Genomic DNA, 24,137 nt, shown 5'->3' with positions numbered 1-24,137 from the left:
AAGGAAGACTGTTTTCAGAGTCAAGAGCTTTAAGGATCAGCTGTGCACAGGCTCGAAGGGCGTGCACATAATGTCAAGACAAGATTTATGTCCGACCGGGACATCACAAATGGTTTGGGAGGAAACATCTGTTACATCTCTTAAATTAAAGGTATCACAATCGATGACAAACATGGATGACTGGTACATTCAACAGAGAAAAGCGCCGATGGGTAACCTTTCACTGTGCCCCCTGCCAGTCATTCCTGAGCTACAAAAGGAACAGAAAGTTTGGCTTGTAAGGGGTCACTGTCTCTGCCACCACACCAAGCAATACATGTTTCCCAGCACTCAGTGTAGATGGACTTCAGGGAAGGGCGTCTGGGAGCAATCATACTTTCCACCACCTCTTTGCACAATTCAAACACAGTTAACTGCTGTCATGCAATCTCCACGCACGGTGGTCTAAGTTGTGGAGATTTGAATGCAGGACCTTGCCCTGTTGCTAAGACAAGAGGCCCTTCCAAAACCGAAGCCAGACTGGAGTACAAAAGCTCAGGGAGTGAAGCTCTGATGACCAATCTCTCTTGGCCGAGTGTGTGACAATCATGATGACTTGGACCCAGTCTTCAGAGCCCAAAGCAGGAGCGGTATCTGTTTGAAGGTGTTCAAAAGTCCTAGCACCATTCAAGCAGGAATACTGCTCCAAACAAAGCGCATTGGAGGACATTTTCTGTCACTGCATGTTCCAGAAAGTGCTGAATAGATCAAGCCAAGGCTCACCCAAGTGTTCAAAGAAAAGATACCCTCCTGTCCACCATTTTGGGATGGAGATGCATCTTGTGTTCCAAGAAAAGACTCCAACTCAGTGCATTCACAATAGCATTAAGGGTCCAAGTAGGTGACAACCAGAAAGATATTCTGTTGTACTAGCTACTTTTAGAGGCACTGAAACTCCTGGAACGGGGCACAAGTCCCGACTCAGCCATGCTTCTAGCAGTACAACATAATGGTAGCGTCTGTGGGTACCTGCACCAGTTTTCCTTATAAAAAAAAGCTTAGAGGGCGAGGCGAAATGCTGACTGCTGCAGCAAGCGGATGTGGAGCCAGATCTCTGCCAGAGACAAAAGGTCTCCTATCTTGGCTATCCCTAGTTGACTCTCTACCACAACCCAGCAGCGATGCTTCTTTCACAACTGTGAGCTCTGGGTGGGAAAGGGTGATTGGCCTACTACAGTTTGGATCAGTATCTCACAGCCAACACTGCAGACCCTTAGTCTCCCCCTTGAGACCTGAACGGAGTCAAAGAGGCAGCCCTATGCTGAGCCCACAGCGATCTGAGGTTCAATTGCAGCACCTGCATGTACCACCTGGTGGTGTGAAGGAGTAAAATGCACAAGGCCAAGAAGACTCAAAGCCATTCTCATCGAATGAATCTGAGTTTCTACATACATCTCCCACAGCTCTGGGAACCAATGCCTTCAGGGCCATGCTAGTGCTAAAATAATCACTGTGCAATGTCAATCCTTCCTCTCACATCAAATCCTGGGTATTACTGAAAACAAAAGAAATGTATAGGGGAACTTGCAATACCAGTTTGTGGAAAAGGCATCCCACAGAGACCCTTGGCACTTCCATCTACAGGTGAACAGAAGCTGGTATGGCATCTTGCAAACAGTTCCAAATGTTGGGCCCCTGCACTGGAAGTTATAAACAGCCCTGCTGGCCTGCTCTTACTTATAGTTGGATATTTGTTGTCTGCTCTGTACATCTCAATGGACCTTAAGAGAGACGTGCGGAGTCTAGCGGAGGCATGTAAAAAGAAAATTACAAAAAGAACTCCAATACTAAAAAGATAAATTGTCTCACGCAAGAACAAACTGTATTGGGGTATGATTAGAAAATCAAGAGATGCCTCTTAGGGGGGAGGAGCCAAGCTCGCGTCCGAGATGGCCGCGTTTTAGCTCGGCTCCGTTCGCCTGCCTGTTTTTATCATCTATCCTGCCGTTATCCTGCCCCGGGAAGCCCTCTTTGCTGTGCTGTAGTGCTCAGACGCCTTGCAGGCACTCACCTTTTCCTCCGGTGGTCCTGGGTGCCGTGGATCCTGTGCTGCGCTCCCGCTCGCTTCGGGGCCTCCGGGGCGGGCTGGCCTGGACCTGCTTGGCGGCGCCCGGACGGGACGGAGCACGATGATCGGCCCTTGATGGCGCAGTGGACGTGGTCGTGGAGGCCGTTGTGCGTGTAGGCCGGCTGTGCTTGCTGGCCGGCTCCGGTGGGCCGGAGGCCTTGGGTGGAGGCGCTGCCTTCCATTGACGGGGCTACTCGTATATCCGGCTTGCTCCCCCTTTGTTCTCCGGTCCGGCCATTTTGATTTCCTCCGCCCGAACTCGGAGAACGGGACCGGCGGCACTGGGGAGCCGGCGAGTCCCCATCTTCTGGTGGCCCCCCTTCCTGCCCCGGGGTGCCCTGCCGCCGGTCGGCTGGTCTTCATTTGCCTCGCTGCTGCCCCGACGGAGGTTGACGGCCGCCGCGGCCTCGCCGGGCTTCCAAGATGGCGGCCGACCCTGAGTGTCTCAGCCGGGCCTGGACGAGCGCTGGAGGCCCGCCGCAAGGCCCGGGTGCCGGATACTGTAAAGGTTTTCCTACACTTAAGGATATCCTGGACGCCCTGCACTCCTGGCGAGCTTCTGTGGCTGCACCCGTCTTCACCCTGGAGGTGGATCCTCTCTTCGGGCCGTTCGGGCCCCCAAAACCGGGTGTGGCTTCACCGTTGCAGGGTGCGACTGGAACTATCCTAGGAAAAGTGGCCCCGGCGACAGCTGCGTCTGTGGGTATGCGGAGTTCCGTTGCCCTTCATCGTCCTGTGCTGTCTCCTTTGCCGCTGGTCCGAGGGCCGGATTCCGTCTGGCCTGGACTCAATGACTTTTCCTGCCTCATTTCGCCTCGACCGACCGGCCATGGTTCCTGTGCCAACCCAGTTGGGTCGGCCTCTCTTGAACTGTCCCTGAAACTGTGCCTGCATTGTGTGCGATGTTCCATGACTTTCCTGGATCTTCCGTGTTTTCCTCCACGTGTCTTATTTGGACTGCCGTCTGATCTCCCTGTTCTATGCCTTCGGTTCTTCGCGGTCTGGTTCTTAGTGGATCGGACCGCTACAACTTTGGACAAACAAGGACAGGGCTGATACAAATTTGCCTCTGTGTGCGGTAGTCTTGTACTGGTTGGATGATCGGCATGTAACGGTATGATTATATGTGACTTTATGGTACTCCTGTAGTGTATCCTGATACTTTTTGACTTCCCGAGGGCTCTGCCCTTTGTTTCAGGCGGGTGGGTGGGTGCAGATAATACTGTCTCTTGGCCCTCTCCCGTGTGTGTTCTTTTCCCTTTTTCCCTTCCCCTCCCCTCCCCCGTTTTTGTCTTTTGTTTCCGTCTTTTCTTTGCTCTTCTATATTTCGGGTTCTAATTAGGGCGACAGGCACGCTGCTGGGGGGTAGGCCATAGCCTTCTGCAGGGGTGCAGGGTGGGCTTGAGGGGTGGGTGGGGGGGGGTCTGTCACTTTGGGGGGTCTTTCCCCCCCCCCTTTTTTCTCCCTTTTTTTTGTTCTATGGCTCTTGAGTATTCGCTTTTTCGGGACTCTGTCTCGTCATGTGTCCCCCTGGGGTGTTTCTGATGCATTGACCTTCCGGTCGTATTGTGATTATGGTTCGCTATGTGTTCTGTCATCGACCTTCAATGTATGCCGTGTACCGGTTTCTGTTTTCCTGCTTTGTCGCCGGGGGGCGCGTGGTTGGGTGGGAGTCCCTTCTTTTTTCCTTTTTCTTCCTTCCCCTCCCTCTTTCATGGGGGATTTCCTTCCTTTTGTTGGGGTGCGTATCGTATTGCTTTTTACGGTGGGGTCTTTTTAGTTATGTTTGTTAAGTCGGGTTGTTGCTGTGGTGGGTGGGCGCTGGACGGCGAACGCCATTGCCTCTCCTTGTGGTACTCCAATTGTGCTTGTATTTATCGATATGTTTACTTCGTGTTGGCTTTCTCCTGTATTTTTATGATCGCCGGATCGCGGCTCACCACGGCCCCTCCCTTGTTGTTTGACTCACTGCCCATCATGATCCTGTACTCCCCGTTCCCGTAAAAGAAAATCAACCTTCCAATATCCTGTCCCTGCTGATTGCTCTATGGCTTTTGGTTTATCTCCTGTGTTTTTGCTGTCATATCCTGTGGACAAACTTGTATTGCTAATTTTGCTTCTACTATGTGGTGGCCAGCCCGTTGGGTTGTAGGCCCGTATTTGTGAGCACTCTTTGTACAATAAAGGTTAAAAAAAAAAAAAAAAAAAAAAAAAAAAAAAAAAAAGAGATGCCTCTTGCAGATCGATCTTAGTAGTTGAGACTATTACAAGATTCTTCTCAAATTAACACAGTGGTATTCGTTAAGACTTGGAAAGCGAGCACAAGCATGACAGGTTTAAAAGGGAAGCTTATGAGGGGAAATACCCATTCAGGGGGAGAATGCCTATGGGAGGACACCCGACTACCTAGAATGTGCACTATATCCTACATGCCATGCATTGCTGCCTTAATGTGGCTCAGCAAGAATTCAAGGAATGGTCATCCATTGATTTTAATTGAGGAAAATGTTACAATAATTGTTCAGTGTTCTTACTCATCAGTTGTCATTTTGCATTTTGTGTAGAATGATCTTGTCTGTAGGCGCAGGTATAACTGGGTAGGCACCAATGTCCTCAAAATGAGAATCATTTTGCAGTTCAAAACACTCTTCATGTGTAAGCCAATGAGGGTCTTCTGTTGCCATTATGCTCTACATAAGACATGTGGGTCCCACTGAAAGCAGCTATATAGTTATTGTGGCTAGTCACAGCGGAGTAGGTTTCCCCTAGAGCCTTTTTTGTGTCTTTTCTGGTACGGTTCAAGGCACCAATGTACCATCGCCATGATCCTCGTGTCCTTCAACATGCCAACTGAGTGTTTCAGGCTTGTTACCTGCAAACTCTGGATTTTTTTTTTTAAATGAATGCAGGGTGCATATTTTGGGGATATGTAGTTCACTTAACTTGAGGTTGTGTAGCCCCGGACAAAATAAGTTCTGATGCAGTTGCATCTCAAGGTTTTCTACATGGAGCCTGATAACCTTGCTCTAGCATGGAGTCTTCATACTTTATTTTTGGTCTCTTTACAATGGCCTTTTCCATTTCCACATGCTCATGTAGCATTTCAGAGATAGCTGAGAGTTTAGGGATCTTTCCCAAATGGCCTGTGGACTTCTTCGACCAGCTGAACCTCAAACCAGTACCTGACACTACTGAACATAATTCCCAGCATTCCCCTCTCTGAGTTTTTAATGTCTTTGGTATGAGAAGAGAAAAAGCATGACTCGTTATGGTATAGTGGACGATAAAGACTGAATGCTCGGTCTATCCACATGAACCACTGATGACACGTGGGTGAAACAGGACTGGAGCCTTGTCCATTCAAGACAAAAGCAACAAATTAAATACATTTATTCCATATTACCTGTATGGTTAATTCCTGAGGTCTAACTGCCTTCAAAATCAGTCTGTTGCCTAATTATATCTGTTTTTCTATCTAATGTTTATTCCCCCAGTGCTGCTTGTGCTTGTAAACATAGCCCTGGAGAAAACAGAAACCTGTACGGCATCCACGATGTGGTACACTGTAGGTGTTGAGGCAACATCATGGGCAGTCTTTTGAGAAATTAATAAACTCAACATTTAAAGTAAAAAAACTGTATCAGGAGTCCAACAATCAGAATTATGCATTGCATCAAAAGGTTGACAAATAAAACTGAATAGCCAATGAGAGTTTCATAACAGGAAACAAATTGAACCAAAATTTTCACCTGTCATGTTCCTTGTCCACTAAATGATACCTTGCACGAAAGGCAACCAAATGTGCATAGTATGCTGGTGCTGGGATTGAAACGGAACGAGTACAGCGCACATATGTATGACATAGCTGGTAGGTGAGTATCTGCAACTCATCCGAAGAAAAACGATTGTCATCCCAGAGAACATGGTAGTGAGAAGGTCTGCTTGTACCCTACATAAAAAAAAAACCCAAGCTCAGGAAAATAACATAATGTGGCTGTCACAATTTAAGTAGACAACAGAAAAACATGCAATATTAAGTGTTCAATTTAATAGAGTAATTTATATTTGCCCACTGAAATCTATGGTAGAATCAATACAAGTCAGAAAATAACTAAAGGAAAAATGTACTTACCTCGGGTAATTCTTTCTGTTGACTACTCTACCTGCAGATTCCTCACTTTCTGAATATCCCAGTCGCCAGTATGGATCCAGAACCACTTCAATTGCTTTCCCATGCCGATAGGGAGTGCAGGCTCCACTTCTACGTCATTTGGCATCCCTGTGACGTCACAGGGTCCATAAGGCCTTCAAGTCAGAAAGATGAGACTAACATTAAGAGGACATATTGGATAATCAGCCATGCAACAGGGATGTGGGTGGGTTGGTGAGGAATCTGCAGAAACAGTATTCATCAGAAAAAACATTACTGAAGGTAATTTATTCTTCTGATGGATACTATTACCTGAAAATTGCTGTCCTTTTGAATATATTCCGCAAACAGACCTCAACCAAATGTGGGTGCATTGCTGTTTATATAAAAAAAATGCAGAAGGATGGAGCGTGTGTAGTGGCCTTCCTTCATCACTTTTTATCCAAACAGTATTGCATTATAAAAGTGTGGAGGGAAGGCCATGTCGCCTCTTTACAGATGTTTGCTACCGGAACCCCTTTTGCCAGTGCGGCGGCAGAACATTGTGCTCTGGTTCCGCGAGCTTGTGCATCTTCTGGTGGGTCTTTGTGTACTAAGGCATAGCACTTTTTGATGTACAGGATTATTCATCTTGATTAGGTCCTCTTGTGCACTGCCTTGGCTTTTATCTTCCCCACATAGCAATGAAGAGCTGATTGTCAAGTCAACGTAAAAGCGGACAGCTCTCTTTATATTAGTCTGTGTAGTCTTTCTTCTTCCTTTGTTGGATGTCGGGGAGGGTGAAAGGCTTGTGAGGTGATGGACTGTCATATGTGGAAAGGGGAAACAAATGTAGGCAGGAAAACAGCTCTTGTTCTTAGCACCAACTTGTCAGAAAATAAAGAGGTGAAGGTGTAGTGTAGTTCCTATTATCCCAATAGGCTCTGCGCATTGGAATAATACCTTCAATAGTATAGGCCTAGACCAGACGTTAACTAGGTCTTCTACTGTCGATATTAGACTTAAAGTTTTGGGTTTGCCAGCTAGCTCAGAGTTCACTAGAAACTTTCTCGAATAGGCAAGGAGGAGTTGAACCTCCCTGGATAGACAAGAAGGGATTTAGTTTCTGACAACCATAGAACATGACAACTTTGCTCTCCCCTAATCAAGAGTGTATCTCTAGAGTCGTGTGAAAACAAAAGACAACTTATTTTACTCAGTCAGTACGTGCATTCTTAGTTTCACCAGATTGTAGAGAAAAGGAAGAGACGGGCGTGTTCAATAAAAGATGTTATTTATTGATCAGTCTCTTTTCTCATACAAGAGAAATGGATCGATATTATCGCAATACTTATGGTTAAGTAAAGTGCATACAATAAAAGCAGAAGTATAAAATAATACTGTAAAAACATTTATATGGTTTCTAAGCCATATGAAGGTTTAAAATGGATAACATAGATATATACATATATACATTTGACTAATCGTACTCAACTGGTGTTTCTAACTACGCCTACCCCAGTGTACCTGACCTAAGCCTAATACGTGGGCGGGAATAGAAAGTAGCAGTTTAAGTTAAGTTTGTTTTGCCAAGTGACTGACTCAAGAATTCTCTGCGAGGGGTTATTCAGTTCTGTACCTGGAATTTAGGATGAATGAGGGATGGTATCTCTCGTCTCTGGTCTCGATATTCCAGGCTGCCTGCGAGGGCTGCTTGGAAGCGCCGGAGCTGGATTTCTCGGCAGGAGAAAGGCAGCGTCTCGTTCTCAGCGCGTCAGGAAGGCGGGGCTGCGCCAGCGGGGTCTGCTCTGGGCTTCGGCAAGTCTGGCTGCTCCGATCTCGTCACCACCGCGTGTGTTTGCTTAAGGCAATACCGGTAATATTTATACCTGTAAGGTGCCGAGATTGACGTAAGGATGGACATAGATACGTCAATAAGGATGTCATACGACTTGGTCGTTAGCACATTCTTTTGCTGAAGTTCTCGGTGAAATCAAAACAATGGCCGCAGGGTTTTTCCCAGGTTGTCATAGGTTTGATTTGTTTTGAGAACTCCGTATGCCTTATCAGGGGCTGGAGGAATATCGCTTGTCTAATTAGATGGCAAGCGTTATGACCTAATCAGATAACACGTTCCTGTGCCGTAGTGTGGCTTAATCAGATAACGGTTTCTGCATCATGGGATGGCTGCTAGTTAACTTGTTGACCAGAACAGGGTCAGGAATAGGGGGATCGATACAGAACCTATAGGAATACATCACAAAGGGGGCTTTACACTCAATGCTTGCAATCCGCTTACATGCCTGACTGACGTGATGGCAATTAAAAAGACTGTTTTGAAAGTAAGCAGCCAAAACGAGCAACTGTGCAATGGTTCAAAAGGAGAACTCATTAAAAAAGTAACAGGAAAGTTGAGATCCCATTGAGGCATTATGAAAGGAGTTGGTGGAAACTTGTTTGTAAACCTCTTTAAGAACCCTTATGACTATGGGTGAATTGAAAAGAGACAGATAATCAGGTAGGTAGAGGAAGGCGGACAAGTTACCCTTAACAGTGGCATGCGCACCCCTGCTAGGCCAGCAATAGGGAAAAACATAGGATGTCAGCCAGACAGGACTGAAGATGGTATACTGAGTTGTCTGCACCACACTTGACAAATAAACCCTATCTGCTTGAGTACACCGTCTTGGTGGAGTGTATACAGGAGCATAAAATAACATGCATCACTTTAGGAGGCAAAAAAACGATTGCTGGTTACCCCACTTAATCTCCAGACATGGAGGATCTGGAGGTTGGGGTGCAGAACCTTACGCGCATGCGAATGTGAGGTGGTCTACTCATGTGAGGAAGACGGAGCAGTGGGCACAAGGAAAGATGAATGAGGTCTGCAGAACACACCATTCGTTAAGCCCTCCAGCAAGATAATTTGCTACTAGGTAGATCAGATGATCCCAAGCACAGGACCAGACATGCAGAGCTTCTCGACAGAGAAGGTAGGACCTTACTCCCACTTGACTGTTGCTGTACCTTTTTGCATCTGTATTGTCTGCCACAATCTGGACAGCTTGACTGCAATGGGACAGCAGGAAGGTCTTAAGGGCCAGATATAATGCCCTTAATTCAAACAAATTGATATAGACTATCATTCTTCTGGACGCCAGAAGCTTCTGATCTCCAATTTCTCCATATGAGCTCTGCATCCTAAAGTAAAGGCATCCGTGATAACTGCTGTCACACCAGAGGAGGAAACTGCTTTCCTTGAGGAATGTTTTCTTCCACACTCCACTGCTGTAGGTCCGCCACATTATCCCTGGAGCTTTAGAGATCTCTACTGTACTGGATCCATTGCCTGAAGACCACTCGTGCCAGCGTGACCACCAGACATAAGACTGTCAGGACTGAAAAGATCACTCAGTTCTAAAACCTAGGAATATAAGCCTGAATGTTCTGGACCCTTCGAGAAGGAAGGAAGCTTTAACTCGATGTGGACTACCCTTAAAAATAGGGGCTTGTTGACCAAAAAGCCCAGAATTAACAACAACGCAGCTGTAGTTTGTAGGTGACAAGACACCATCTCTGGAGAGCTGGCCTTGATGAGCCAGTTGTCCAGGTAAGTGACAACTGGGATTCTTAGACTGGCCGCAACCACCGCCATTACCTTTGTGAAGACTCGTGCTGCAGAAGTGAGGCCAAATGGAAGGACCAAAAACTGGTAGTGTTCGGGTTAGAATGTGTGAAGCAAAGATACTTCCTGTGTGACCTCAGGATAGGTGTGGAAATGGGCATCTTGTAGGTCGACATCTAATCTTCAGCTACCAGTGCCAACAGGACTGGAGCCAGGGACAGCACCTTGAACTTTTCGTTTTTGAGAAACCAGTTCAGATCCTCGAGGTATAGGACTGAACTAACACCGCCAACATCTTTAGGGGACCAGGAAGTACCAAGAGTAGCACCCCTGACCCCATTCCCACTCTGGAACCAACTCCACTTGCACCCTTTTGCAGCAAAGATAAAACTCCTTGCTGTAGGTGGTCTAGAGGGAGTGCATCGGTTCAAGGGTAAAGGAAGAAGGGTGTTACTGGAATGGTAGGTCTTCCTTTAGAATTTTCATACATTATGGAGTTAACTGAAGGTACCCAAATTCTGCTGCCTAAGGAGCCAGGTGCCTGACTCTGTCCTGCTGCGAGTTAGAAGATCTGGAATGTTGGGACGAATCTCGTGATGCAATAGGGAGAGCTCCATGAATCGTTTGCACCATGGTTGTCATGTGCATGTTGGAGCTATGAGTATCATCCTTAGTAATGTTTATACGAGTTTCCGGACCACATAAGGAATGAGTGGGAGAGGTGGACAAGAGTATGCAAATATCCCTGACCAGTTCATCCATAGAGCATTGCTTTTGGATTGTGGCTTTAGATACCTGGTTGGGAAGTTTTGACATTTTGCATTTTCTACGGTGGTGAAAATATCTATTGTTGGAGTTCCCCACCATTTTAAGTACTTTTTTGAGATTTGAGTGTGCACTCCCCACTCAAGGACTTTTTGATGCATCCTGCTTAGCATGTCTGCTATCGGGTTGTCCACCTCTGGTATGTATTGTGGACTTTGTAATTGATGGGCCATTTTCATATGATCTGTGCTAGTTGAGAGATTTGCAATAAATGGGTCCTGCTTGGTTTCTGGATGCAGCACATTGTCTGTGCAGAACAGAACATGTTTCCCTTTTATGTTGGGTAGAAATGCTTTGAGAACCATTTGTATAGCTAGTAGCTCTAGAATACTGATGTGAAATGCTTGTTGTTTTGCAGACCAGTGCCCTTGTACAAGAATGCCCTCTATTTGAACACCCCCAATCAACGAGTGGTGCATCCCTTGTGACTGTTACCTGCAGGATTGGGTCCTTGAAAGCTCCTTCCATTTGTGTTTCCACCATTCTAGTGCCTGATGGATCTAGAGTGAAACCAACGCTAGATGCTCTATGTTGCCCCCCTGCTTGTGACTATTCTGATGCTAAGCGCTCTTGTAGGGGTCTCATATGTAATCTGGCATGTGGAATTATCGCAATGCAATAAACCATCACACCCAGAAGGCGCATCACCATTTTGACTGATAGGCGACAATGTGGCTGAAAAAGAGGCAGTTAGTGCTAGAGATTAAGAACCATTTGTGGATTGGGGTAAGCTTTTGGTGTAACTGAACTAAGTATGGCTCCAAGATAAAGCTGTGTCTGGAGTGTGTTTAGATGGGATTTGGTGCCATTTATTGTGAATCCCAAATTGAGGAACGAGTTACTTACCTTCGGTAAGGATGTATCAGTAAGAGAAATATGTAGTTATAGATTCCTTACCTTTAGAATTACCCCAGGCGTCAGACTGGATCCGGAGTTTTTTCTTTAGCAGTACCCCTGCACGTCGGTAGGTGGCATCGGTTAACTCCGCGTCCATGGTTGGCACCGTGGTCGGCGGAAGGACGTTGTAATGTAATGTAAGAGACTCTTGTGTAGCGCGGGCTTCACTCCAAGGAGCATCTTGGCGCTTTGCTTTAGAGAGGACAAGACAGGGGGCAGCGGGGCTTGTTGATGTTAAAATAGAGGTCAGCATATTCAGATTAGGCTTTTGCAGTGGGTATCGGATAGGTTGTATATCCAAGTTTTAAGGGTCTTTCTGAAGGCTGTTTCTGTAGTAATTTGCCGGAGGGGTGGCGGGAGTATGTTCCCAAGCTTTGGAGCCCAAAACTGCCAAGGCCTGACACGTTGCAGTGTCTACTTAGACGCCGCCCCTGCGCGCTGACGTCAGTTCTGATACGACTTTCCACGCTGGAAGCGCAGAGCCTTCCAAGACACTGACTACTGGTGCACATAACTAGGGCCCTGGAAGGGAGACCCTATTCCTATAAGTCAGTTCGCAGAATGGAGAGGATGTGTGGGGCGGTAAGGAATCTATAACTAACATATGTTTCTTACAGACACATCGTTACTGAAGGTGAGTAACTTGTTCATCTGCAAGAGACTGTTATAGATTCCTTACCTAAGAATAGATACCCAAGCAATGCCAACCCCGGAGGTGGGTCTGCGAACTAAGTTCACACCAGAAAGTCCTGGAGAACAGACTGGCCAAAGTACCCGTCTCTCCGAACTTGGCTATCTAGGCAATAATGTTTGGTGAACGTGTGCAAGGATTCCCATGTGGCTGCCTGGCAGATGTCCAGGAGTGGAACTCCTCTCCCCAATGCAGTATTAGCCGCATTAGCCCGGGTGGAGCTTCCTTTTTAGCTAAGGAGTAGCAGATCTTAATGCACAGGAAACCCATCGAGAGATTGTGCGTTTTTGCACAGCCTGACCTTTCTGGGCACCCTCCTAGCCAACAAGGTGTCGATCGTCCACTGGGAAATCATTCATGCGGTCTTGATAAAAAAGACAGTGCATGTTTTGGGTCCAGACGGTGGAGTCTCTCTTCCTCTTTAGAAGGGTGCGGAGGAGAGAAAAAGGTGGGCAGAGTGATGGTCTGTCCTATGTGGAAAGAGATAACTACTTAGGGAAGAAAAGAACAATAGTTACTTACCTGTAAACTGTGGTTCTCCAGTATTGGTGTCTTTCATAGATTCACATGCTTGAATAATTCCCCGTCGTCGAAGTGGGAGTCCCAGGGTACATAAAATAGTAGTAGAAACATATATACATAAAGTACATACATATATAGATATGCACACAAACCACTTCTTCTGAGGAAAAACGAGGCAGAGACCCTGGAGGAACCGTTTGGAAGCCTTTTTAATCTTGAACAGGCAAATGCATTTCGGCAGCACTTCTGCCTTCCTCAGCGCCCAAAGCAACCAAATCGGTATTGACACACGCTGATTGTAAGTCCCTCCTTTATGTGTCTTGCACTCACACACCCGCTCCGCCCTCTGTAGTTCTTATGCACAGCTGTGTGGAGTCCCACGGGTAGGACAGGACTCCAAATCCCATAGTCCGTCATGGACCCTCGGAATTGCGGTGCAACAGGGAAATGCTGGATAGTCCAATGTCACAGCGGGGGTGTGGGGAACAGCGTGAGCCCGACTTGAAAAGGAGATGAAATTTCCTGCTTTGGTTTCAACATTGCGAAGTACTTCCTCCGGTCCTCCGTACCACCTCAGCCACTTAGCCCGGGAGTCCAATGAGCAGGGACTGTGTAAGAATTACACTGCCGGGCATGAGATTAAATAATCTCAAAACTGCCTTATTTCCTCCCAGATTTCGTGGCGGACTCCTGACCATCCAACCACCGTTGGTAACAATACGAACTGCAGCAGTCCAGGTACCAGTAAAGTCAGGTGCCCTAAGCGAGGTAGGGATCTCTGGAAAGCGTCTGTGGCTGACGCGAATTGATGCACACAAACCACTTCTTCCGAGGAAAAACGAGGCAGAGACCCTGGAGGAACCGTTTGGAAGCCTTTTTATAGATATATACATAAGTATATAAATAGATATCAAAATGTATCCAAAAGAAATAAAACCTTAAAGTACCATAGAACAACATTAGCTCATAGAAAGCATTGAGGGAGAGTTCACTTTAGTAACATATCCATGTCCTTATAATAGTCCACATTCCAGCCACTCAGGCTGTAACACCCTCTAGAACCTTCTCATCAGAAACTCAAGCCCTCAGATTTTCGTGGCACAAGAGTGACCAAGAGTGCATGAGGAGAAGAGAGCCTCTGAGGGGAGGAAGGGTGGGTCGCATGTGAATCTATGAAAGACACCAATCCTGGAGAACCAGTTTACAGGTAAGTAACTATTGTTCTTCTCCAGTATTAGGGGTGTCTTTCATAGATTCACATGCTTGAATAAGAATAGAAAGCAGTATGCCATAATACCAAAGTCATAAAAAGCAAAAAATAAAGAGCAAGCAAATCAATACACATTTGCAACATGTACATGAATGCACAATAAAACCTTTTATGACAGGAGGCAGGAAGCAACAGAGGCTCACCTTTATTTGAAGAGATTCCGTAGCACCGCTTGACCCACAGCAGTATCCGCAGCAGAAGCTGCCTCCAGACAATAGTGCCTCTTAAACGTGTGCCTGCTAGACCACGTTGCCGCCCTGCAGATCTGATGCAGAGGCACTCCAGCAAATAGGGCAGTAGAGGATGCTACTGCTCTCGTTGAATGTGCTCGCACCGGAGCAGAAAGAGGCTTGCCAGCTCGTTGATGGCAGTAGGATATGGCAGAAGAAATCCAACGAGTGATGGTCTGTTTAGTCACTGGATGTCCCTTGCGCATCCGTCCATAAGCCACAAAGAGCTGGGCTGACCTTCGAAAGGCAGCAGTACGATGGATGTAGAATTTGAGGCATCGTTTCAAGTCCAGGGAAAGAAGAGTACGCTCAGCAGGAGACTGAGGGTTAGGGAAAAAGGTTTTGAGTGTGACAGGTTCGTTAAGGTGGAAGTCCGAAGGGACCTTGGGCATAAACTTAGAGTTTGTACGTAGTACAACAGCGTCCTTGGAAAACTGAAGAAACGGAGGCTGGATTGTAAAAGTGTGCATGTCGATCACTCGCCTGGAGGACGTCAGTGCGAGGTGGAGGGAAACCTTCCAAGTAAGGAATTTCAAATCCGCTGAGTGGATTGGTTTAAATGGAGGCTTAAGAAGCTGGGCCAAAACAAGATTCAGACGCCAAGAAGGTGGAGGACGCCGGATAGTTAGAAACATCCGGAACAGACCTTTAAAGAATTGGCGAATGATCCGTGAGGAATACAGAGATGTGGAACTATGCCGAAAATGTGAAAGTGCAGCCAGGAAAACCTTGACAGTGGAATGTGTAAGTCACGACTTTGCCAAAAGGAGGAAGAAAGCCACTTTTAACAACACCATCTTGTGGCCTCCCTGTATGGGTCTCGGGCCCACTCCAAAATCTGAAATAAAAACCCTTGGCTTCTGGCTTGACACGGAACTGTCTCTCAAAATACAGGCAAGAAAGACTGTAGCCACTTGCTTTGGCTTAACTAAAACAATTCGGAAAATCCTCCCTCAGCTACCAGAAGCTGCAAAAAAAACCATAGTCCAGTCGCTTATTTTATCAAGGCTGGACTATGGGAATGCACTCTATCTGGGCGCCCCCATTTCAGTTATACGACAACTTCAGATCGCCCAGAATTCCGCAGCAAGACTACTTACCGGAACCAGTCACCGCATATCAGCTGCACCATCACTTAGGACTTTGCACTGGCTCCCCATAAAGGAGCGGGTGCACTTTAAATCTCTCTGTCTGGTCCACAAAACTTTTTATGGGAATGGCCCTCCCATCTTAAAAGACATGGTCATACCATACAGACCATCTAGGGAACTCCGTTCAAAACAGCAAAACCTCCTCACAATCCCCAGGACCTACAGAGCTCGAACAGGGGACCGCCTGTTCTCGCGTAATGCAGCTAGATTGTGGAATGCCCTCCCTCTTCCACTTCGCTTAGAGCCCAGTTTGACTGTCTTTCGGAAAAAGATAAAAACTATTCTGTTTCCCAACACATAATTACATTCGCCCAGTCTACGTCAGATCTTTATTTCTCTCTCTCTCTTTCTGGTTAACTATCAAGCGCTGGGATGCTCTCGAGTAGCCATGCGCTATAGAAGAACCTTTTCAATTCAATTCAATTCAATTCAAGGCAAGATCTGCTCAGGAGTAGTGAGCAAAGGATCAATGTTTTGCGAGTGGCACCAAACACAAAACCGCTTCCATTTCAATTTATAGGTTTTGTAGTTGAGAAAGTCCGCGCGTGAGCAAGGACCTCTCTGCAGTCCGGATCAATATTTAGATGGGCAAACTCGCGGTGCTCAGGTTTCCAAGCGTGAAGCTGGAGAGATGCCGGGTCTGGATGGCATATCTGCCTGTGGTTCATGGTGAGATGAGGCAGGGGGCGAAGAGGGATCAGATCGCACTGGGGAAAAAGAAGAAGATCCGTGAACCATGGTCGACGCGGCCACCTGGGCGCAATCAACAGGATGTGACATGGTTGAAGTCTCATCCTGTGCAGGAGGTGAGGTATCAGAGGGATCGTCGGAAAAGCGTATACAAATTTTTTCGACCAGTTGATCGAAAATGCATTCCCGCTCGACCCTTTGTGGGAATGCCAACTTGCGTAGCGTAGGCATTTGCGGTTGAGTGGAGTTGCAAACAGATCCAGCTCCGGCTGGCCCCATAGGCGAAATACATACTCCAGAGTTGGCTGATGGAGTTCCCACTCGTGATTGTCTGTGGCCGTTCTGCTGAGAGAGTCTGCAAGGGTGTTGGAGATGCCCGGTACGTGACCTGCAGTTAACTGGACTCGATGTTGAATTGCCCATTCCCAGATCTGTTGTGCCTGTCTGGAGAGCAGAAGAGATCTCATACCCCCTTGCTTGTTGAGGTAGTGCATACTGGTGGTGTTGTGCGTACGCACCAACAGTGACTCTCCTTCCACCAGCAGACGGAAAGATTGTAGGGCGAGAAAAATAGCCAAGAGTTCCAGCCGATTGATGTGCCACTTGCGCTGGTCTGCCGTCCATTTGCCGTTGACTGACAACCCTTCGAGGTGCGCACCCCAACCCTCTAAGGAAGCGTCCGTCGTAGGGGTAAGCGTGGGGGCTGTTTCCTGAAACAGACGCCCTGTTGCAATGTTTGGAAGGTGAGCCCACTATTCCAATGCACCCTGGATGCGAGGGGTCAGGAAGACTTTGTCATTGAATGTCCCCGAGACCTGCTGCCATTGTTTGTCCAATTCTTCTTGGAGGACTCGCATGTGTAACCTGCAATTGGGAATCAGTGGTATGCAGGACGAGATCATGCCCAGAAAGGATTTTAACATCCGGACAGAAATCGACTTTCTTGAGCCTAGAAGAGCCACCAGTTTGGCAATGTGATCTTGGCGCTCCTGCGAAACAAACCCCTTTGCTAGATGTGTATCTTTTTGTCGAGGCGTGGAAGCACGGCCGGGATTGAGTTAGGTCGTTCCATGAGTTTGAGTCCCTCCTTCCAAATGAATTCAATGATTGGAATGGTATGCACTTGCTTTAAAGGCTGATCCTTGAAATCATAAAGAAACCAGTCTTGTTGTTTGACGGCCATGAGCAAGTGTAAACGCTTCGCGGCTCTCATCATTAAAAGGTGGAACCCCCCAATGTCCACTGGGGGAGAAGCCAGAGGAGAGGTAGGAGGAGCAGACGGAGTCTGGGCCTGATAGTTGTCCCAATTCGCTAGGACAGTGTCATCATCCTGGTCTGTATCATTCAGAATATCATCATCAGTATCAGGATCCTGAGGAACTGGTAACCGTGCCTGTGCAACTTGTAGTGGACTCCCGTGTCGGAGGAGGCGGATTTGGAGAGGCCTGCGAAGAAGGTGGGAAACGACGATTGTAATCGTCTAGCATGTGCTGAAGGTTAGAGATCAAAGTCACAGGTATCCGTGCCATAGGAACCTCGGGGTCAACATCCTGCTGGTCATCTCGAACTGAGATGTGCGATCCCCTCTCATCACTATCATCATAGTCTTGATACTTTATATGTAGCTCCGATGGGCTACTTGCAGGACGAAAGGTGTCATCAGCGTAAGAGCCATCAGAAGATTCCTCCTCTGCAGACGCAAAGAGTTGAGCAGGGGGACCTGTTCCATGTTGGATAGGACTCCGAAGCAGTGGAGCCGGACGTTTTACAGTAGTAGCTGTCACCACTGTGAAGGTGGTCGCAGTTGCCAGAGAATACTGCTCCGTCGACAGACCCGTAGAAGAGTTCGTCGTCGAAGTCGTCTTCGAGGGATGCGTCAATGATGAACTAGGAGTCGACGAAGAAGCGGATGCCGTCGACGGAGCCGAGGCCTGTCGACGGCGCTGCCGCCGCCGAAGATGTCATTGTCGTGGACAAGGTCTTCAATGTCGACGGAGCCATCGACGACGAGGTGGACGTCGACGAGGTACTCTACGTCGACGAGGCTACAGTCGACGAGTGACGCGTCGACGAATCCTTTGTCGACGAGTGACGCTTTGGTAAGGTCGTCGACGAGACGGATTTCTTCGCCGTCGATGACATCTTCACAATGGATGATATAGGCCTGACTTTTTGGTGCATCGTCGACGATGCAGATGTCGTGGTCGACAGAGCAGGTTGTCGAAGTAGGCACAACGTCGACGGATCTTGTCGTCGACGGGCGCTGGCACTCGTTTTGGATGACGAGGGCATGGAATAGGACTGCGACGCCAGATAACTAGGTCTCGTAGGCACAGAGGCCGGCAGATCCCGTGGGGAGGCGGACTTGGGAGCGTCCACAAGCTTCTTTTTAAGAAAAGGAGAAGGAAGCTCGGTCTCTGACCCACGCTTCAGAGAGGTCTTACAATGGCAGGAAGACACACTCTCTATATCAGACACGGGGTTGTCTGAAGTCTTCAACCTCTGTAGCCACAGAAGGAGACGGGCCTCTCTATCCTTTAGGGTCTTTGAAGAAAACGTTCTGCAAAACTTGCAGTTCCTCACCTCATGGTCCGGGTACAAACAGTAGATGCATTTTTTATGAGGGTCCTCATGGAAAAGGCGAAGTTTACCACAGGCAGAACAAGGCCGGAATAAAGATTTCTTTGTAGAAGACATGTTGTAGAAGATAGATGGTTTGTAGAATGAAGAAACTGGGCAGAGCTCAGGGAGACTCCCTTCACATGACGTGCGGTAGCAAATCTGAGGGCTTGAGCTTCTGAGGAGAAGGTTCTAGAGGGTGTTGCAGCCTGATTGGCTGGAATGTGGACTATTATAATGACATGGATATGTTACTAAAGTGAACTCTCCCTCAATGCTTTCTATGGGCTAATGGTGTTCTATAGTACTTTACGGTTTTATTTCTTTTGGATATATTTTGCTATCTATTTATATACTTATGTATATATCTATATATGTATATATGTTCCTACTACTACTATTTTATGTACCGCGGGACTCCCACCTCGACGACGGGGAATCATTCAAGCATGTGAATCTATGAAAGACACCCCTAATACTGGAGAAGAGGTCCTTGTGGGAAGAACTACTTTGTCCGGATAAACAGCCAGAAAAGGAGTTTTGGAGGACAGAGCTTCAAGCATCAGAGGTGATGGCGACAAGGAAGGCAGTCTTCAGAGTAATGAGTCTGATAGGGCAGATATGTAGAGGCTCAAAGGGAGCACACATAAGTAACGTCAAGACAAGATTCAAGTCCCACTGTGGCATAATGAAAGGAGAAGGAGGAAAGAGATGAGTAATGCTCTTCAGAAATCTATTTACAATAAGGGTCTTGAAAAGAGACAGATTATCAGGAAGGCGAGGAAAGGCAGATATGGCTGAAAGCTAGCCTTTAAGAGTGCCTAGGGCAGAGCTCTGCTGGGCTAAAGTGAGGATGAACAAGAGTACCTCCAAAAGGGGGGCAGAAAGGGAATCCACAGCCTTTGCTGTGCACCATGCCACAAACTTGTTCCATCTACAGGCATATTCAGTCTTGGTTGAAGGACGCCTGGCTGCCAAGATGACATTACAGACTTTAGGTGGAAGGTCAAAAGCCGTCACCTGCTGCCGCTCAATCTCCACGCAAGGAGACGGAGGCTGGACAGGTTTGGGTGGAGGACCATCCCCTGCTGCTGCGACAGAAGACCCTCCAGAATAGGCAGTCTGATCAGAGGTTCGATGGCCATGCTCAAGGGTGCTGGGTACCAGACTCTTCGTGCCGAGTCCGGAGCCACAAGAATGACTTGGGCCCGGTTGCGCTTCATCTTCCTCAGCACTCGGGTCAGAAGTGATACAGGTGGAAAAGAGTACTGGAGGCCGCAAGTCCACTCCTGACGAAAAACGTTGCCATGTGGATGCCGCCTTGGAAATGCCATCGCACAGAACTGCTGACATTGCATGTTGTTTTCATGGCGAACAGATCTAACCAAGGCTCTCTCCACTGCTGAAAGAGACATTGCACCACCTCTGAGTGAAGACGCCATTCGTGATCCATTATGCACTGACATCTGAGCTAGTCCGCCTTGGAGTTCAGGGAACCTGCGTGGTGTTGAACTACCAGGGGCTTGCCCTGATCTTACAGCCATGTCTAAAGGTAAAGAGCCTCCTGACATAGGGTCCACGATAACTACCCTGCCCTGTTTGTTGCATTACCACATGGCGGTGGTGTTACCTGAACACCTGCACTACACTTCCTTTGATAGTGGGAAGGAATGCCTTCAGTGCCAGACGAATCGCCCAGAGCTCCAAAAGGTTGGTGTGGAGGCCAGACTCTTCCGGAGACCAGAGTCCTCTGATCTCCGCCTCTCCCAGGTGGCCCCCCACATCCCAGGAGTGACGCATAGGTCACCACTGTCAGCTCTGGTTGGGTAAGAGAGAGGGATCTGCTGCTGACCAAATCTTGGTTCGTTAACCACCACTGCAATTGACGAGCAATCCCCTCCGAGATCTGGACAACGTTGGAAAGATTGCCCCGATGCTGCACCCACCGGAAAGTCAGGTCCCACTGCATAGCCCGCATATGCCACTTGGCATGATCCACCAGCAGGATGCAGGCGGCCATGAGGCCCAGCAACCTCAGGGTCATTCTCACCGAAATCCGGGATAGAGGCCGAATCATCGGTATCATAGCCTGAGTATCCCGGCCTATCTGTTCGGGGTGGGTGGGGGGGTAAACCCGAAACTGCGCAGCATGAACAATAGTTACTTACCTGTAATCTGTGGTTCTCCAGTATTGGTGTCTTTCATAGATTTACATGCCTGAATCATTCCCCGTCGTCGGAGTGGGAGTCCCACGGTACATAAAAAAGCAATAATATGCTATAAATACATAGTAAATACCAATAACAACAATCCAGGAAGTAAAGTAGCCAAAGCAACAGTAGAAAAAACTTCCACACCTATGACTATCCTAGTCATTTTGTATAGTCCAAAATACAGCCAATCAGGCGCCAGCACCCACCAGAAGGTTCTCCCCAGAGGCTCAGGCTCTCAGATTTTCTCGCAAGGAGTGAAGGTAAACCAATATAGCCTAAAAGCCTCTGAGGGGAGGTGGGCGGGTTGCATGTGAAACTATAAAAGACACCAATACTGGAGAACCACAGATTACAGGTAAGTAACTATTGTTCTTCTCCAGTATTAGGGGTGTCTTTCATAGATTCACATGCCTGAATCAGAGTAGCTAGCAGTACATCCGTGCTAGGCAGACGCCAATTGTAGTTAAGCTTGTCAGCATATAGGGCATATAACAGTGCAAACTGAAAATACACATCATTTTAAGCATAGCAGAGTGCAATCATGCAAGCATGTGTAACAAAAAGAACATAGGAAGCGTCTGACAGCAGTAAAAGGAGGTGGGAAACAGAGGCTCACCTTAGTTGAAAAGATTCCGTAGAACTGCTCGACCAACAGAAGTATCAGCTTCGCTGGTTGCCTCCAGACAATAATGTCTGGTAAATGTATGGCGACTGGCCGAAGTAGCCGCCCTGCAGATCTGCTGAAGGGGAACTCCAGCAAATAAAGCCGTAGATGACGACATTGCTCTTGTAGAGTGCGCTCTAGGAGCTGCTTGCAACAGTCGTCCTGCTTGTGCATGGCAAAAGGCAATGGCAGAAGATATCCATCTTGCAATAGTCTGTTTAGAAACTGCCTGCCCCCTACGAATTGAACCGTAGGTGATGAATAGTTGGTCAGAACTGCGCAAAGCGGATGTTCTCTGCAGATAAAATTTAAGACACCTTTTGACGTCCAGCGTATGCAACGCTCTTTCCGCCGGTGTTTGCGGGTTAGGAAAGAATGACTTTAGAATTATCGTTTTGTTGAGGTGAAAATCCGAAGGTACTTTGGGGATATACTTCGGATTAGTGCGGAGCATTACAGAGTCACTTGTAAACTGCAGGAAAGGATGGTGAACAGTGAAAGCCTGGATATCACGGACTCTCCTGGAGGACGTTAAAGCCAGCAGCAATGATACCTTCCACGAGAGATATTTCAGGTCTGCCTTGTGGATGGGTTCGAATGGGTGACGCATGAGTTGCGCCAGGACCACATTTAGATGCCACGCCGAAGGTGGACGGCGTACTGGAGGGAACATTCTAAAGAGGCCCTTAAAGAATTGTTGTATAATCCTCGCAGAATAAAGGGAATTGGTCCCATCCTGTCGATACCTTGAGATCGCAGCCAGAAAGACCTTCAAGGTTGCGTGAGACAGGCCTGATCTTGCTAATTGCAGGAAGAAAGGCAGAATCTCCTCCGGCTTTGCTGAAAAAGGGTCAACCCCGGTTGAGCGACACCAGATGCAAAAACGCTTCCATTTAAGACTGTATGTCTTTATGGTAGCGGACGCCCTTGCCTTGGCCAGAACCTCTTTGCAGTCTTCCGGGATGTTTAGGTGGGCGAACTCACGGTACTCAGGCGCCATCTCAATGATGTTGGATCCGGATGGTAAACCTGTCCGTTCTGAATGCTGAGTAAGTTTGGGATTGGATTCAGCTGAATCGGTTCGCACTCCGACAGAAGAAGGAACTCTGTAAATCAATACTGGCGTGGCCATCTGGGAGCAATTAGAATCAGTCGGCACGGTTCCCTCTTCATTTTCCGCAGGACCTTGGGGACTAGTGGAATTGGTGGAAAAGTGTATGCATATGTCAGAGACCAATCTATCGAAAACGCATTCCCTGAGAGTTCTTTTGGGGATGCCAGCTTGCGAAGAATTGGCATTTGCTGTTGGTCTTTGTCGCAAATAGGTCTAGGTTTGGTCGACCCCACAGGTGAAAGATGCGCTCCACTGTCTGCTGATGCAGTTCCCACTCGTGAGTGGAGACCGTCGTCCTGCTGAGTACGTCTGCCAGGACTTTCTCTGTTCCCGGAACATGCACTGCTTGAAGATTTATGTTGTGCTTTAAAGCCCATGCCCATAGGTCTTGTGCTTCTTGGGACAGGAGAAGTGATCGTGTTCCTCCCTGCTTGTTGACGTAGGGCATGCATGTTGTGTTGTCTGTTCTCACCAACATATTGGCATCCTGAATGATTGCACAAAACGCCTTGAGTGCAAGAAAAATGGCTCTCAGTGCCAGACGGTTGATGTGCCACCGCCTTTGTTGAGCAGTCCACTTGCCGCTGATTGTGAGGCCTTGAAGATGTGCTCCCCAGGCCTCGAGAGACACATCTGTAGTGATGGTAAGGCTTGGTGCCTCTTGAAGGAATACACACACCTGCTGGAGATGTCGCTTTTGTGTCCACCAGAGGAGAGAATTCCGCATGAGCGGTGTGATCCTGATGAGATCTTTGAAGGTGCCGGAGACCTGTAGCCACTGTAGGCTCAGTTCTTCCTGAAGCGGTCTCATCCTGAGGCGGCAGTTTGGTATTAATGGGATGCAAGAAGATATCATCCCCAGAAAAGACTTGTACAGTCGAACTGAAACTAATCTTCTTGATAGCAGATTCTGCGCCATGTGTTTGATCTTCATTTGCCTTTCCTCCGAGACAAAGGCTTGGAGCTTTTGGTTGTCCAATGTTGCTCCTAGGAAAGCTCGTCTTTGAGAAGGTTTGATTTGGGATTTGTCGAGGTTGACGGACAGACCCAGAGACTGAAACAGGTGTAGACACTGTTGTAAATGATAATGTGCAACCTCGCGAGAACTGGCCTTTATAAGGCAGTCGTCTAAATATGGGAAAATTTGAATTCCCTCCAGCCGGAGGTGCGCCGCCACCGGGGCCAAAACTTTCGTAAATACTCTTGGCGCTGACCGTAGTCCGAAAGGTAGGACTTTGAATTGGTAATCCCTGCCAGCCACCATGAAGCACAGGAATTTCCTGTGGCGAGGTAGAATGGGGATATGGAAATATGCATCTTGGAGATCTAAGGTGACCATGAAATCTCCTGCTGCCAAAAGATGTAATATTTCCTGAAGCGATAACATCCT

General features: G+C 47.7%; 1 protein-coding gene across 4 annotated transcripts in view; it reads right to left on the bottom strand.

Annotated features, from left to right (window-relative positions):
• Positions 1-24,137, bottom strand: part of AGO2 (argonaute RISC catalytic component 2) — a 472,903-nt gene that overhangs the window by 4,725 nt on the left and 444,041 nt on the right. For all 4 annotated transcript variants that reach the window (XM_078686698.1, XM_078686701.1, XM_078686697.1 and 1 more), the window contains exon 18: positions 5,857-6,056. In XM_078686698.1, the coding sequence (XP_078542824.1) occupies positions 5,857-6,056 (200 nt within the window). The remainder of the gene's footprint in view (positions 1-5,856; positions 6,057-24,137) is intronic.

Source organism: Lissotriton helveticus, chromosome 4_1, assembly GCF_964261635.1.
Source record: "Lissotriton helveticus chromosome 4_1, aLisHel1.1, whole genome shotgun sequence".
NCBI lineage: Eukaryota > Metazoa > Chordata > Amphibia > Caudata > Salamandridae > Lissotriton > Lissotriton helveticus.
Note: the sequence above shows the minus strand (reverse complement) of the source record. Positions and strands in the feature narration are given on the sequence as shown.